General features: G+C 45.0%; 4 protein-coding genes across 9 annotated transcripts in view; 2 read left to right on the top strand and 2 right to left on the bottom strand.

The window, feature by feature from the left end:
• LOC118517651 (neuronal acetylcholine receptor subunit alpha-7-like) overlaps positions 1–2,968 on the bottom strand; it is an 80,235-nt gene extending 77,267 nt beyond the window's left edge. Inside the window, exon 1 of one of the 2 annotated variants that reach the window (XM_036063983.1) lies at positions 1,348–2,968. The gene's annotated coding sequence lies outside the window, so the exon portion shown is untranslated. The remainder of the gene's footprint in view (positions 1–1,347) is intronic. The other variant, XM_036063993.1, reaches the window with a different exon arrangement.
• LOC118517738 overlaps positions 1–15,989 on the top strand; it is a 90,940-nt gene that overhangs the window by 72,390 nt on the left and 2,561 nt on the right. The window contains exon 1 of one of the 2 annotated variants that reach the window (XM_036034537.1): positions 15,170–15,508. The exons of the other annotated variant lie outside the window; for it this stretch is intronic. Coding sequence (XP_035890430.1) covers positions 15,467–15,508 — 42 coding nt within the window. The 5' untranslated portion in view covers positions 15,170–15,466. Of the gene's footprint in view, positions 1–15,169; positions 15,509–15,989 lie in introns of those variants that run through there. 2 annotated transcript variants of the gene reach the window in all.
• Positions 1–15,989, top strand: part of LOC118517673 (ELAV-like protein 2) — a 111,912-nt gene that overhangs the window by 72,369 nt on the left and 23,554 nt on the right. The gene's annotated exons all lie outside the window — the stretch shown is intronic.
• On the bottom strand, positions 11,290–12,926 carry LOC118517720. Of its 3 annotated transcripts, none has more exons than XM_036064180.1 (4): positions 12,214–12,926; positions 11,967–12,116; positions 11,716–11,839; positions 11,290–11,637 (listed from the first exon to the last, which is right to left on the bottom strand). In XM_036064180.1, the coding sequence occupies exons 2-4, from the start codon at positions 12,090–12,092 to the stop codon at positions 11,417–11,419; spliced, it is 471 nt and encodes a 156-aa protein (XP_035920073.1). In that variant the 5' UTR covers positions 12,093–12,116; positions 12,214–12,926; the 3' UTR covers positions 11,290–11,416. The 3 variants fall into 3 exon arrangements, with proteins under 3 accessions (XP_035920073.1, XP_035920071.1, XP_035920066.1); XM_036064178.1 differs by having other exon boundaries at positions 12,193–12,926; XM_036064173.1 differs by having other exon boundaries at positions 11,967–12,133; positions 12,214–12,924.

Below are 15,989 nucleotides of genomic sequence, written 5' to 3' on the forward strand. Positions count from 1 at the left end.
CACGATCGCTAAACCCAGAGCGGTTGATAGTAGTGGTGTCTGTATGCGGCGAGGGAGCAAGGAACAGGTGCATCACCGTGTGCCATTCATTGTCCCTGATGTGCTGATTGTTGCGGCGGTGTGTCCACGTTGCAGGTACCCACAATAACTCTCGGTCACGCTTTCGGTGCAGTGTGTGCCGCAGAACCGCTGCAAAGCATACCCGCCGGCTAACTCTGTGTCTCTACGTGTATGTGTGTGTTCCCTTGGGTCAGTGAGCGCGTGCCTTGTGTAACTTGGTCCACACCGCACCATTTTGCCGACCGGGAAAAGTGGACGTGTGTGTATCATATGTCCCAATTGAAGATCTTACAAGCTTTCCCAGCCGAATCGAAGGTACAACAAAAATAACTTTCTGCCCCTAAATATAGGCAAACCACACGTAATGAATGTGGTTTAATGTGATTAATCTAGTCCATTACGCGTGTTTAATGCGTAAATTGATCCACACATCACACACTCAGGACAATTAGTACTTAAAACTAGTACTTTCAGGCTCGGACAAGAAAAAAAATTGGACTAGTTCTAGTTGTACGCACTAGTGAGTGATAGATGCAAAGCGCATATCAACCCACCAGAAACCATTGTCGTATAATCCTTTTCAAGCAATGGTATGGCTGTTTGTGTGTTTGTGTGTGCATGAGTGTTTGTATTGGAGAAAATGTTCTGTGTAACGAATCTAACTCCTAGACAAGCACGTGTGGCTAGGAATTTAAATCACTAATCGCGCGCGCAACATTAAATGCCGGCATCGATAATAGAAACAACTTCATCGACAGCGAACGGGAGGGAGAGGAAAACAAAAAGGAACTATGGAAACTATTTTTAAGCGAGAAGAACATACACACACAGACACAAACACAAAAAGAAAAACACACACACAATAGCTTGAGGCACACAAAACTGTGGAAAACCTAGTGGATTTTCCCTCCATTCATAGCCTGTTCTATCTGACACACGTACACAAACACACACATACACACACGCACTCTGAGGATTGTGGTTGATTGTGATGCACGGGTGGAAATGGATTTTCTTCTTTTTTTTTCGTGTCGGTACGAAGAAAAGCACACCACGCTACGTATGGGGATAAAATGCACGTGCACGATTGTGTTCTGTGTCCTTAGCGCGATTTGGACTTTCCACGTGTTTGGTAACTATTGCTTGTTCTTCCCGGGAGGTTTTACTGTTCTGTTTGGCTTGTATGTACTTGTGCGTGTTGACGACTGTTTTTGTTTATTATTGGTTTGTGCTTGTGTGTGTGTGTGTGTGTGTGTGTCAGTGTGAATTGTGAATAGTGTGTTGTACCCGGGGCAGTCGTCGGCTTCCACCGGACCAGCAGCAGATAAAAAACCCGTTCAGTAGGATCGAGCCGCTACGTTTAACTGACGGAAGGCGACGGTTTCGCGCTGTACCGAACCGAACGTTGTGCCGTGTTTCGCACCAACCGTTCGTAGGGAAAAACAGCGTGTGCGTGTACAAAAGCGATAGTGGGAAAACCCCAAGTACGGCGGTAGGTTTGGAGTGAGCGATAGAGAGAGAGATAGAGCGAGCGTGAAGCGGGAAGCTGCTTCAGCCGAGTGTAAAAGGAGCCAACTTCTTCGGAATGTCGGTCACCGAACCGTGGAGGAAACGGGCTAAAACCACTGCACACTGCAAGGAACAGGGCACACACACGCACACACACAGCACAGGAGTGCAAGCGAGACACCCGAACGGCGTGAACCCGAACGACACGATCCGAAGCCGGAAAGCGCGTCAGAGTGAACACCAGCCTGACGTTTGCGCAACGGGACGAGTAACGGTTCGCATAACGCCCGGTATTTGTAACGCCTACGTCATGGTGCATCCGCCATGCTTTCCCTGGACCGCCTCACTGAATGAACATCTCGGCGATGCCTTTGAATAATGGCGGTAAAAGCGTTCGTTCCTTTCGCTTGCTCTACTGCTCCCTCGTTTCGTCCCTTGTGTCTGTGTCGAATGGCGCAAAATGATGACGTGTCACACGGGATAGAAAACACGAACAACGGGGGAATCGCAAGCGAGCAAGAGAGAGAGAGAGAGAGAGAGAGAGAGATAACGAGAGGAAGCGAACGACCAAAACCGACACAAAAGGGTTGTGCTGTTTCGCGAAGGGCGATTATTCTCGAGCCTACGCAAAGCCTGTGGCCAATCGGGTATTATGTAATGCAGAAATTGCTTAGCGAACGGTTCCCGCGTACGCAAATCTAAGCTAATGCATTGGGTTGCAGTTCGTAACGATGGGAAAAACGATTTGCCCGGTTTTCCACACACGCATCATCGGTTTCCACAACTGGGAATGGTTGCAGGTTGTGCTTCTGCAGCTTGTGTAATGAATCATCTCGATGATAGTGACGGTAAATATCATCATAATCATGATGAAACGATGATCGTTCCCTTCTCCTTCCCTTCCTCCCGCTTGTTGTCCGTGCTTCTGTCTGTCGTTCTGTACAAAAAAAAACTTCGTTTACCATTGATGACGGGGAAAAGGTCAGTACCATTGAGTGGATGAAGTAAATAGAGCACAGGGTGGGAGAGAGGAGAAGGGGTAACGGGTGAGTGTTGGTGTAGAAACAAACAGTTCTCTACCACCCGAAACGACGCATCCGAATGAAAAACCGCAATGTACCACGTGAGACAAAATCCTGTCGCACCAGCAGCCTGCCACGCCGCCCATTCCCGGTCTGCCATGCCGATCGGTCCGATTCGTACTCATAGTTCACACACAACGTGCACGATCCACACGAGTTCATCCGAAGCAGTTAGCAATAAACATCCGAAACGGTGAGAGCCGAAATTTCAATTCGTGCCATGAACACACGGGAAGCCAGTCTTCGGTTTACGTGCAATATTGGGAGGTATCGATGGGCTTTTTTAGAAGTTCTAATGGTGAGGCTGTTTTAGTACAATGTACTAATTGCAGCGCGATGCAGCATGGTTAAGATGCTGTGTGGTTGTAGTTCATTCATTAACTTTCTTGCATAGTACGTATGATAATGTGTTGTAATAAAAATATATTTTTTATACCATATTACAACTTAAGAGAATGAGTTATTAAGGACGATAAAAGTGATGAAAATAAGATAGAATAAAACATCTAAACGATCATTTGGATGTCTAACAATCCACTAGGCCTATCCATTGCAAATCACTAGGCGTCTTGATCACCAAACACTACGCGCCCCCATCATCAAATACTAGGCTTCTCCATCACAAAGTACCGGGCGTCTCCATCACGTTGTATTCTCGTCATCCACCAGGCGTCTCCATAACTGAGCACCTCCACAAAAAAAGAACCGAAAGAATTGCCGTCCTGCTACCCTTCAATCTTGGATCCGCCTTCAGAACTGAATAGCTGCATTTGCACTGCAGAACCCTTCCAAGCTTCTATGGATTAGTGTTGCACAATGTATCGCTCGAACGCGCCCCGCATCAATCAAATCCCACCCAAATAGCCTTAAGGCATAGCGGCATACGGTATGCCAATTCTCCCTCCCGATCCAACTGGCTACCCCCAACCACCTGGTGGGTTTTACGTTTTGATCGGTAAAAAGTACGCCGGGGTAATACCACAAAAACCGACAAACCTAGTCGATCCACAATCTCGTACACTCCAACTGCTGGGCAGTACCTTGGTTGTGTGTCTGCTTTTCCGTTTTGCGTTTTGTGCGATTACGTGGCCAAGCATTGGCTTTTCAAGCTGCCAAATCGGCATCCGAGGCGAAAGAAACAGATCCACAGATCATCGAGGAAGGTGGTGCTTTACAGTGCGAAGCATAAACAAATCGGTGTGGCTGGTGGCATCCACCACACATCCCGAGATGGCTGACTTTTCCTGGCTTGACTGACCAGGTCCTTCCTGTTCCCCATCCAGTAGAAGGCATTCGAATGTTGGAATATTTTTTGCCAAGCATTAAAAAAATCCTTAGCTGACGATAGACAAAGCGAGAGTGAGAGAGAAAGAAACAGAGGGCGATGCGAATCTTCGAAGGCCGGCGGCCATTCTTACTGTTGTGGTGTGGCGTGGAACTTTCGACACACGAGCACTTGAGCACCTTCTCCCTTCATATTTTGGCGCATTCTTTGCGGCAAGATCCCTTTTTCGGAAAGTATTTTTCCTACCGATTCGGTTGAAACTGTTTGTAAACGCTTCGGGCGTAACTAGGGTAACTGGCCACCACCGGCCAGTGCTATGGAACGATGATGATGGTTTTTACTTTGTTTTTGTTTTTTTTTTTTGAAGATCTCCTTATTTTTTTCAATTGCATTTCTCGCTTTTTCCGCTTTTCGAACACTTTTTCTGGGTAGTTGTGTGTGTATTTGTGTATGTTTTTCTTTCTTCCAATGTTTCTTTTCTCCTTATGCTGTATCGTTCCGAGCACTTGAAATTCATCTCAAACTACTCGGTTGAAAGTTGATTTTTGGTTTTTATAAGCCACCGCTATTGCTGCTGCTCGCTGTTGCGAGAGAAGCTGATGGAGAACGTATAATGGATACCGTTTGGAAGCAATTGCATTTGTTACGACTTCTTCCCGGTCTGCTGCTTAGATTCAATTGAGTTTTGAGCAAACAACACAATCGCCCCACGAATGCTTCCATATTGCTTTTTCAGGGGTTTCCGAGGAGGTAGAAATTCGAACCAAGGGTCGCGTTGGTAAGCTTTAAGCCCACCTGGTCCCAGCAATATGCAACAATAGTTCACTAACGCCTGCCGCAAACTAGTGACTGTGCTCTTCTTTACTTTCAACATCAACGAACTGCAACCCAAACACAAACAAAACACAAGAGAACTCTACGGGCTGTAAACCCGAAATGACTGTAAAATAAAAATAGTAAACTGTGAGCAAAAGAAAAAAAGAAGAAAAAACCAGTGGCCACTCAACGCCCTCACGTAATGCACTGGGAAAACATATTTTCCCAGTTTTGCCGCAATGCAAGACGCTGCCATTCGGAGAGAACGCTGAGGCGAGAAACAGAACCGGAAACAGTGCAAAAGGTAAAGTGGTGTGGCGCACACAGCAAACCCTTGAACGAGCATAAGAAACCAGAAAGCAAAATGCCATGCACAGATTCCCAAGGTGTTTTTTGGGAGGAAGGGAAGGAGAAGAATGAGAGGTTAGTCCGGCAAGGGAAGAGGTGAAGATATTCTACCGGGTGCGGGTTGAGGCATCACCTTCTTTTTCAGCTACCCGAAAAAAGGGCTTCTGCACTCGGTGTATCCTGGGCACGGCGCCAATTACGGTCCACCAGAACTCTGCAGAGCTTCTTGTGCTCCGAGTGTGGTGGAGTGGAGCAATTTCTCTTTTTCTTTGGGAAATTAAAGCAGGCACAACTTGGCAAGAATGCGGGGTCTCGATCACCAGATCCCACCCCCTGAACCACCAGTGCTTGTGTAATGCGGCTGAAAAGGATTTCGAGCTGTGGGTTTTGTTCATGATGAATGTTTTAAGATCGTGGGCTTAAAATGCTTAAATCTCATCCCTTACGCCCACAAGATGCGTTGGCTTTTGATTTTTTGTTCTAATTTTCGACTCGTCCAAGCCATAAAACAGATGGAAAAAGTGATAACGCGCTTAGCAAAGGTAATATTGTCACTGTGAATTGCAGCAATTTAGGCGTGATTCTTTTTTCCTCTCTGGTAAATGCCAGGAAGTATGCAATTTTCATGTACATATGCCGGTGCTGCCTAAATTGATGCAATTTGGGCATCACTGTCAGCTCAGTTGTTTTTACTCGCTAACAAACCAGCCATTTTAGGGGAGTATCTGTTTTTTTTTTGTGCTCAAATCGTTTGATTGAAATAAGAAGACAAAAAAAAAGAAAGACACAGTCCCTTGAACGCGACGTCAATCGCCGGCGAGCAGTTGCAGGGCACGTTAGGCAGTGGGACAGTTATTCAAAACAGTTTGCGACAGAAGTAGCAGTAGGCAAACACCACCCATGCACACGCTAACGAATCACATTTATCCGGTTGAGTGAGATCAAGCGAAGCACGGATACGATGGCGTTGTGCCTGCTGCCAACAGTGCGCTCACTGATTAAGCAAACTGCTGTGAAATGTAGCACCCTTTCACCTTTGCGTCCCTATCTCTCCTCACCTTCCCTTCCCCCTTTCCCCTTCGTAGCGTATAGGAGGGCAGAAAGGGGATGAGCAGCGCGCAGTATTGGGAATTAAGAATAAGCTAAACAAATATTTCTTCAACCCTTTCGCTGGAACCCGGGACTCAACACCCTGCTCCCTGCTCTCGAACCCCATCTCCTTCCTGCCATACACTCATTCCCTTTTATCAGAATTGCAGGTTGGTCGATGGCACAGGATTCCGTGCCAGGACCTGGATTTGTGCTCGGCAGAGCGGCAAATCACGTACCAGCAATCCTGTACACAGCCCGTCACCTCTTCTCGATGCTGTAGCAAACCTCTCTACCAATGCACCAATGGCACTGCTATTGCTTAACTATTGTTTCCGATAATCTTTCAACAGACTCCGGGGTGAAGAAGGGTTTGTATGCATCCCGGGCTTTTGTTCCTCCTTTCGAACCCCCGAAAACGTGCCGTTTGCTTTTCCTATCGATCAACGCAAAGCAACATCTGCAGCTGCATTATCTGCATCCATAACCCGCTCGCGTGTGTGTGTGTTATGGTGCTATAAGGTGGCTGGAAGTGTAGCACACTGTTTGCCTATTTGATTGTTGGCAACTTTGGGGCACCATACTTCTTTTTTTCCCCACCGACACCCGGATTGTGTTGTTGTTTGTGTTTTTATTTATAATGAGCTCGATACTACTGCAATGCATTCGATGAGGGTGGTGGAGAAAAGGTACACCATTGGATTGGATGTTCTTAAAACCCCTTTGAGAGCTTCTACAATATTCTCTGCGTAAAAACCGAAGAAGATTTCCTTTGCATTTTTCTTTAAAAAAATAATTTGTTTTCTGGATTACTATCATATTTGAAGAACCCTGCAATTTATTATCTCTTCCGAATCAATGGTAAAATATATAAAAAAATACATTTGTTACACGAGAGTAGGTGTAAAACCCTTTTAAAACAAAATAATATTGAGAAGGCGAATATTGCCCTCATACGAATAAAAGCATTGTATATAAATATTTTGTTTTTAATTTTTAATAATAATTTACATCATACTTTATTCTACAACGCATTTTACCATTCCAAAGCTAAACTCGCAAATTAAATTTCAAACGAACCGTTACATGAATATGGGATCATTTTCTACCGGTGACCATTTTTGCATAATTATCGCCCATCGCGTATTCCTTCGTAGAAGAAAAGCAAAACCCGGCAAACGCGGGGGACCGAATTCGTAATAATCCTTTTTGCAAATAATTCAAACCATTTGCCAAAGCAAACGATCCCCTCCAGTTTCTGGCCTGCTCCATTCTCCAGTCTCATCGCTCACCATAGATAGGAAACACCGTTGGAATATCGTTCAGCCCGCCCGCCAAAATCAGTGCCCGCGTGACAAACCACACAACCCCCGCCCAACCAAACCCTCCAATACTCCTTTCTAGACCCGTCGTAGAACCGGTTTGCTGGCGCGAGATGCATTGAGCGAAACGCGAAACACCGATGTACACCGATTTGGGATGCCACACGGAGATTTTGGCAAAGGTACAGCTCATTTACGTGCGCACCGTACGGGTAAGGGGTGAAGTAGTGGTTCTAGTGGTAGTGAGAAGGGGGGGGGGGGTGGGAGGGAGGGGTGCCAGCCGGCACGTACATTAGTCCTTGATGACCTTCCGGAGCGTGTTAATTACGCGATACCGACGAATTAAATTCTTCAACACGTATAGATATTTCCATATGCACACATACGATCGCGGACTGGGTGGCAAATGCAACGAAAGACACACCGTCGAGACACAGCGTGGGCCACAGTTATCCGGACTTCAATTGAACGATCGGAATATTTTAATGATAGAAAGTACTCAGAATCGTTATCCATTTCCCAGTTAGTATATCAGCTAAGAGAAGAGAAATATTTTGATATGCGTATTGCATAATTTTAGGCATCTTTGTTCCAGCTATAAATTCATTTATATTCCAGTTAGTTCGAACCCTCGTAAGATAGGTGTATAATTATGACAGCAATCATTTAGTGAAGTAGAATAGGAAACAATGTTGAGCAAAGCAAGTAATGGGTTGAAAGCTTCTTCTTCGGGTATTTTAATTTCCCGGTCGTGATTTATCTGTAACTAGATAACTGGTCCTACCATATGAAGGCCAATGCCACTATCGCATAAACTGTCGAATAAATTGAAGGAGAACGACTTGTATCGCTACAGGGATAACACTCTCGTTGTAGATCTTTGCAATCATATAATGGAACTTTATGTACAATGAGGCGAGATCTGAAGTTGTGTGGAACTGCAGTGGAACTTTACAATCAACTGAATGTGAAATAAAACATATCGGACTCAAAATTGGTTCTGAGCAATACGGCCAGGCCGTTCTTCATGAATAAAAAAAAATTGGTTCTAAGTCATTAACTAAAAACTGTAACAATCCTCAGTGTCCTTGTTCTAGCGCATCTCACTGTACGTATAACTTTGTGCAATCGAAAAATGTGGAATCGGATACTACGAAAAAAGAAACTCACCCGAAGTAGGATGCTTGTATCATCTTTCGGACCAACTTTGGGCACTCGGCCTTCAACGATGCACACGCACAACTGCCCATATCGCTGCTGCCATTTTGCATTTTATCGTTGTTCTTCTTCTGCATCATCTTCTTTTCGTTCTTACTTTTCTTCCCCGCTCACAATCGTTGAACAATCTCTCTCTGTCACTCTTGTCATGCTGCTCGATAAAGCATCAAACCCGGTAGCGCACTAGATTATGCATTGTTTAATTAAAATCGCCAGCCTGACAAGTACCGTATGCAGTGATGTCCTTGCAATATTTGCTTCAAAAAGCACACACACACACAGCCAGACACACTTGCAATATGTGGGTGGATTGGTTCGGTGTCGGTGCATCGTGTGCGCGTGCACGTATGGCCAGAATATAAATGATATTCCAACATTTACCGAACGATTTGGACATCGTTCAGGGGATCTCCTTCCGACCGAGTTTCTGGATTGGGTTGTATGCCTAGGGGCCAGATGTTGCGGGGGCAGGCATGAAGGAAGTGTGCAGTGTTAGTTCCAGAGTAGTTCTGGTGAGATCGTTCGTCTCGGTACGGGAAGCTCAAATATGATTAATGCAATGAATGTTCATGAATAATTGCTGGCCATTTCTGTGTTCTGCCTGGTCGGCCTGCCCTGGCCGGGATGCAAGTGCAAGTGGGTGACGATATGGGTAAACAAATATATTAGCCTCCGGTTGCAGACAAATAGCTGTCGACCGCGAAGAAACACAGCCAACTGGTGGTCCCAAAGAATGGAAGAATAGAGCAATCGCATCAGAGTGGTTGTATCAAAACAGCGCTCGAGACACTTTTGGGGCAGGTTTAATTTATATGTGCGATAAAGTAAAGCAGGAATGCTTTACAGCTTCAAGCCTGTTTTAAGCTCACCGAAGCCCTGAAAAGCCGAAGCGAAGGATGTCAAGATGTCTGCCTGCTGAGTGAGGTACATACACGTTGGTTGGCCAGTTTGCGATTTCAATGCCCGACACCGTGGGTAATCGGCACGAGTCAACATCTTTTTCTAGAATCGCGTAACGCACTGTAACGGTATGTAACGCATCCTGCTGAAATCGAATAGAGCCCAGCGGACAATCTAGAGTTTTTTGTTCTAGAGTTTGGTGTTTTTGTTTTTTTTTAAGGACGTGCTCCAGCGACTTAGTTTGAGGAGGTCCTGTGGCCGTAGTACTAGAGGTAAAGTTACAGCTACAGATAAGCTATGTAAAGGATTCAAAAAATAGAAGGCTGTGATCTTTTGAGCTTGTAGTACCAAAGAAGAAGAAAAACTCATCGGGATATTCAATATCTTCTTGATCAGATCTTTTCTACCTCCCAAACAAATGCCAAATCCTCTAGGTTTTCTATGAATCGTACTGAAGATATTGGATCTAGGGCGCACAAGTTAGTAGTATTTTTGAATTTTGAATCTCTAAGTTCAAAATAAAGAGTTTGCATGACTGGGAACCCTTTTCGTCCGATTTCTTAATGACTAGTAAACACTTGGTTTTATGAGGTAGAACAACTGAACTTAGACCAGCTCAATAACCTAACTTTTAATGAGTTTACTCCATTGTCCATCAATGTACTCCAAACAACCCAAAAAGTCTGTAACTAAGCTTCAATTCATCCAGTTAGGAATTGGAGTAGAAATCATTCGAATCCTTAAGCTTGTCGCCTGGGCAGGAAACGAGTCCGAATGAACTCTTACAATGAACACTCCGGAACACTTTAGTACCAATCGTATCTCGATGTACTAAAAAAGGGCCGGATAAACACATCACATCGGCGTTGTTTCGATGGCTTTCGGGTCCGAACAATTGCAATGCAGATTGTTCATCGTTCGGATTTCACGCTGAAAGAACCTGGAAGGGGAAGGAACCAAGGTTAGAAAGAGTGTTGAGCCCCTCCGCTTTACTCGTCCCTGGTGCAGCACGCAGAAATGAACCTCTGCTTCTGCAGATAGCTTATACTGCCTTGTGTGTGTGCGTGTGTGTATTCCATGTGCTAGCCATGTGAGTATTATGTATGTCATCATCCCGGTGAACCTATCCACCTGCCAGGAAGCCCGTTCATTCTTGCGCACCGAATCGATTCATTCATTGATTATACTTCGTGCTTCGTAGGCAGGCGAGTTGTCAAACGTGTGCCTTGCCGAACGCTCGGGCGAAACGGTGGGTGCAAGGTTATGCATAGTTTCACTGTTTTATTCATTGTTTGCTTTGGCTGCTGCTTCCGCGCTGCTGCTGTTGCTGCTTGGTCTGATCTCCCGATCGGTATCGGTGCCGGGAGTTGAATTGCATTTCGACACTGATTGCATTTTTGCTGCACAGCATTCCACCATCGCGCCAGCGTTGCTTGCTTGCTACATGGCGGGTGCTTAAGAGAAGCACATTGTACGAAGCACATACGAAGCGAAAAGTATGTCAAATGTTTGTAAAGCTAATGTAAAAGTATCTGACAGCCTCGCTCTTTTTGCATCCCATTCCTACTGAATATATTTCATCGCCTGAAAGTATGCCATTTGCAGCACAAAAAAGCCTTAAAGTCATCACTAACTGCTTTACCCCATCCAACTACAACTATCCATCTGTTAGTAGACACTTTATTGCGTTAAGATCTACAGCGAGCTAGAGCGAAAACTTCAACACCAAACACTAAACATCGGTACATATGGTGTACGGCACATAGTAGTGCACCGTCACGCGTGGTTCACTTTCGGTCACGAAAGGTAAAGATCGTATCCATCAGAAAGATCACACCATTGATGACGGCTATCGACCCCTTGGTGATGGCGAGATCGCGTGTCCGTGTGCGGAATGCGTGCTCCCACGCCTCGATAATGAAGACACCGGACGTTAGAAAACAGGCACACCCGAGCAAGCTGTAGAAGATACTCAGCCGACGATGAAGATGAGCCTTCATAAGGTAACCTGGAAAGCACACATACACACACACGGCACTGTTAACCGAACCGAACTGTATCTTGTCATGCACTGGGGTACCAGTACCTGCCATTATAGTGAAGAGAATGACGATGAACCCACAGAAGGTCCCGGTGGCGAGAAATCCCGTCACCAGATCACCATCGTCAAAGCTGTAGTAGTGCAGGGTGGTGCAGGTTATTGCCAGCGACTACATGGTACGTAGATTGCAATGGAGACATGCAAATTGAAGAGAAATGAAGGTGTATTGAAATTGAAGATTGATTGAGGAACGATCCTTTCAGACATTTTGGTCCTGAGTGTGAGTGTGTGTGTACCAGTTCGAGAAACTTGATGATCGACAGTGGTGGGCGATATTCTCTCGCTGCTGTTGGATGTATGCCAGGTGGTGGTAGCACATTATGGTGTAACCTTGGCGGTGGTACTATAGCATTCTCCGACATTCTTATCGTATGACTTGCTGGGACCTAAAACACAACACGCACTGAGATTTGCAAAGAGTTTTTGTAGCGCAACTTCCACTCAACACACCGGATACACTACGGTCAAAACAGGAACTGCTACCTTCTAGACGACACACAAAACTAACCCCAACACACAAGGGTTCGTACTTTCCAAACATCCCAGATCCCAGATCTAGCTCAACAGCATGTTGAGTAACGCACACGCACACCGCCAACGATAGAGTGCTGCTGCCGAATGTCTGGAATTTTGACGTGCGATTAAATCTGACGAAACTGCACGCTGTGGCAGTATCAGAGTTTCGCTATTAATTGATGGCAACAACGAAAAAAGTAACTCTCCAGTATCGGCCACGTGGCCACAGTAATACCCGAACTGTTGCGTTGAAGTGCTGCCGAACTGGTTGGGTTTAAATTTGGACCGTGTCTTGGTGGACGGCGCTGCGAATGGATCAATTGAACGACGCAACGCGTTTCAAGATCAGTCCTCAGGCCGAGCGACCGACCGACCAAACCTCCCCGGCACATATCGAATGCTGCTACTATCTCAAGTGCTGTCGTGATGTTGCTGATCCCAATTCTTACTACACGACGCACCCTTTTATCTGTTACAAATAACTTTGTTATTTATTTCACTGCTTTTCCACCCGAGGCATTCTAACGAAATAGTGCAAATTCCATCACATTGATTCGCCGTATTTTATTCTATATTTGCATTCCTCGCTCTTGTTAGAGACGTAGTTATTGGATTGAATATCTCACCATGGAAACGTTGGGATAATAAATTAAATGAAAATCGATGGGAGCAACAAAAAAGCTCTAGGTAAGGGACCTGTTTTTGTATCCGTGTCGCAGCTCGCAACTCCCGGTTAGACGTACCTCGAATCGATACATCCTAGCTTAGCTTCCATCCGAGATTCGTTTCCATCATATACCGGATGCGGAGTGACGGAACAATATTTCAATTGAACTCAGTGACCCACACTCCAGCTTCAGATCAGGTCACTTTCCATACCCCGGAACACCGTTCCAATCGATATCCGGATCGACCTATTTTATGTCCCACTGTTTACCTTTAACTTTTTTTTCGTGCAGAAATTCTCGCAAGGTTATGTTTCATTGTTTATTGACACATATTTAGAGTGTTTTGTCGCAACTTCACTCTGGTATATTATTAAGCGGCAGAGAACAGACCTTATTAATCAGACGTTTTGATATTTACAGATAAAAACCATTAATAACTCAAAATTATACTTAACCTAGTTCAAATTATAAATTAAACAACCTAAAACGGCGAGAGTTCTCTTCATAACTTAGCTTTTCATTTTACTCGTCAAGATGGCGAAGCTTTCCATGGGAAAGCTTGCGTGCAAAACATAATGAAAGCCTTTATAAGCTTTATTCGACAATAGATGGCGCTAGTAGTGCTTGCATGATTTTTGGCGCTATTTTATTTGAGAGATGTTTAATAACGATCCACCATCTTAAACATAATTGAAGCGAATAACAAAGATAGAATGAAGAAAACCTTGAGGTAGAATATATATTTGTTAAATAACTTTTTTTTATTCCATGGAGATTAGCTTGGAAAATCCCAAGACCTTTTCATTTTCAAATATTATAGACCGTTTTTTTTATTTCTTGGCAAACTACAGGGTTCAATATAAAGCTCTATTATGTTTTTCAGAATCTTACTTTACTCCAGACTCGCGGTGGAAGCAACCACGCGCAATTAAATTTAAAATAATAAACAATCGGAAATGTTTATGTTCTGAATCACTCGCACGTCCGTCTCTAGTCGACCGTGTTACCCTTGAGCGAATATTTTCACTCTCTGAGCTATGATTAATTGCATAAGTTCTCTGCTTCAGCAATCTCCAAATTCTTTACCTTTTTTTAACGAATGCACCATTCTTTAACATTTTGTATCAACTTCTTAAGATATCCTTGTCTCGGCACCAATGTATTCTAATATCCATGTTTTTAAATCCTTCAGCTTTGTAAGAAAGTTCCAAATTGGCACAGAAAGGCCACTGTTTTGTGCGTTGAATTACTGTTTCCGAATATCATCTCCACCACGTGGCGGTGACACAATACACTTTTCTAGATGCGGATCAGCCTTCAGGGTTTCCAAAAAAACATCACCACAACTTACCGCGGAAACGAGAGCAAATAGCCAGTTCTCAACTATTTTTAACCGAATATCCAAAACAGTGTTGCGTCGCGGTCGTCGCACCATAATACCGTCTTGATCACCTTGATTGTGTGGTGCGGACCACGACAAACACAAATCATGCGATCTCGGCCTACCGCCCTTAAGCAATCGCCAATCCGATGCCGTCATCGTTGTATACCTGGGCCAGCTCAGCCGTTTCTCCAGGGCATCAGCTCAGCCTTGTCTGATGAGCTCATCTCTGATTTACTCGTGCAGTAGAACGCTAGAATGATGATGCCTTTGTGTGTTTGCGCAGTTCCTGTTTGATTTCGGAATTGGGGTGGTTCTCGCCGAAAAACACTGATACTGATGGACCTGGCGTGGCGTTGCTGTGCGACCAAATTTGTCTTGCAAATAAATTGGAAGACTCGCGAGAACTGAGCGCTAGAGACGAGATTCATCGTTACAGACATTTGTGTGTGTTTTCATCCCACAGCTGGTTTGATGAGACGTATCCATAAACCTCGCTTAAACCAACTCCTCCTCTATAAGATCCTCGCTCTCCTACTCCTGATTAACGGCAAAGAAAATTATGACAGACGCTGAAAAGAACGCGACGCTAACGGCCTCGAATTCGAACGATGAGTTCGCCTGCCAACTCGCTCTATACTTCGCACGCCCGTGAGATATATCCACAACATCCATCTCAAACCCCCAAACAGAACATAACTCCAAGGTACCGAAGTTCTCCATCCATTCATCCATCTGGTATCATGGTTCTGCGCTTGGTCGAGCGCCTGAGCGGAAAAAAGCATTCGTGCACGCGCGCACTCGGCCAGACACACAAGCACATGAGGTCTGCTGCATGCATACTGCCGGATGACATCATTCGCGGGCGCTTACTCGCACTGCCATCGCACACGCATCGGCGAGCACACACTGGGCTCAAGCGTCTGGGTGACCCCCGGAACAGGCCCCAGTTGTACTCGAAACGTTCAAGCAACCGGTCGGCTTTTACGGCTAGTGTCATCGAAGTGTGCCGCAAGCATTTGTTGTTGGTGTCTGCGAATCTGTTTGTTATTCGGGTGTGAGGAATTGCTTCCGTAATAGGACCACCGAGCTCAACCGACCGAGTGTACCAGCGTCCCAACTTCAACCCGTAGAATTTGTAGAACGAAACCAAAATCAAAACAAAACAAAAATGGCCATTGCTCGATTGTCCATTGTTAAATTCCTGGAGTTGGTAAGTTCAGGGACTATTGGGGCGGCACTCCCTGGTGAAGAATTGATAGTTTTTAATATTTTATACGGCTTCATCCCATCCCAACTCATCCACCCCATCATGCAAGAAGCAAGAAGTTTCTCCTCCAGATTTCCCACAAAGAAAAGCCAAACCCTTGTGCCAAAGAAAACCAGACATCGTCATGGCGTGCTGTTGTTGAACGGTGTAGAGTTTTTATTTTACGCCTCAGTGAATGCAAAACTATCAACAGCTATCGCCTCGCTTTAACGTCGAGCTTGTGTTTTGCTCTCCTTCTTGCCTTCTTCTGCTTCTCCTTGTCCTCGCTCGCCTCCTATTCTACCAGCATTTTTGGTCTTCAAAGATCTCCCCATCCCATCGCTCAACGGTAATGTGTTTTTCGATCAGTTTATTTGTGCTCCATTGTTTACATGTTTGTCCTTCAGGCCTGCCTAACATGCCGCACTATTTGTCTTAGCGGTAT

Source organism: Anopheles stephensi, chromosome X, assembly GCF_013141755.1.
Source record: "Anopheles stephensi strain Indian chromosome X, UCI_ANSTEP_V1.0, whole genome shotgun sequence".
Lineage (NCBI taxonomy): Eukaryota > Metazoa > Arthropoda > Insecta > Diptera > Culicidae > Anopheles > Anopheles stephensi.

What these genes read in the sequence shown, in the direction of transcription:
- LOC118517720 (XM_036064180.1), bottom strand. Translation starts at nt 12,092, where the DNA reads ATGTCGGAGAATGCTATAGTACCACCGCCAAGGTTACACCATAATGTG. An exon ending in TCATCAAGTTTCTCGAACTG is followed by an intron (nt 11,840 to 11,966) that starts GTACACACACAC and finishes CGTACCATGTAG; the next exon opens with TCGCTGGCAATAACCTGCAC. An exon ending in TCTCTTCACTATAATGGCAG is followed by an intron (nt 11,638 to 11,715) that starts GTACTGGTACCC and finishes TGTGCTTTCCAG; the next exon opens with GTTACCTTATGAAGGCTCAT.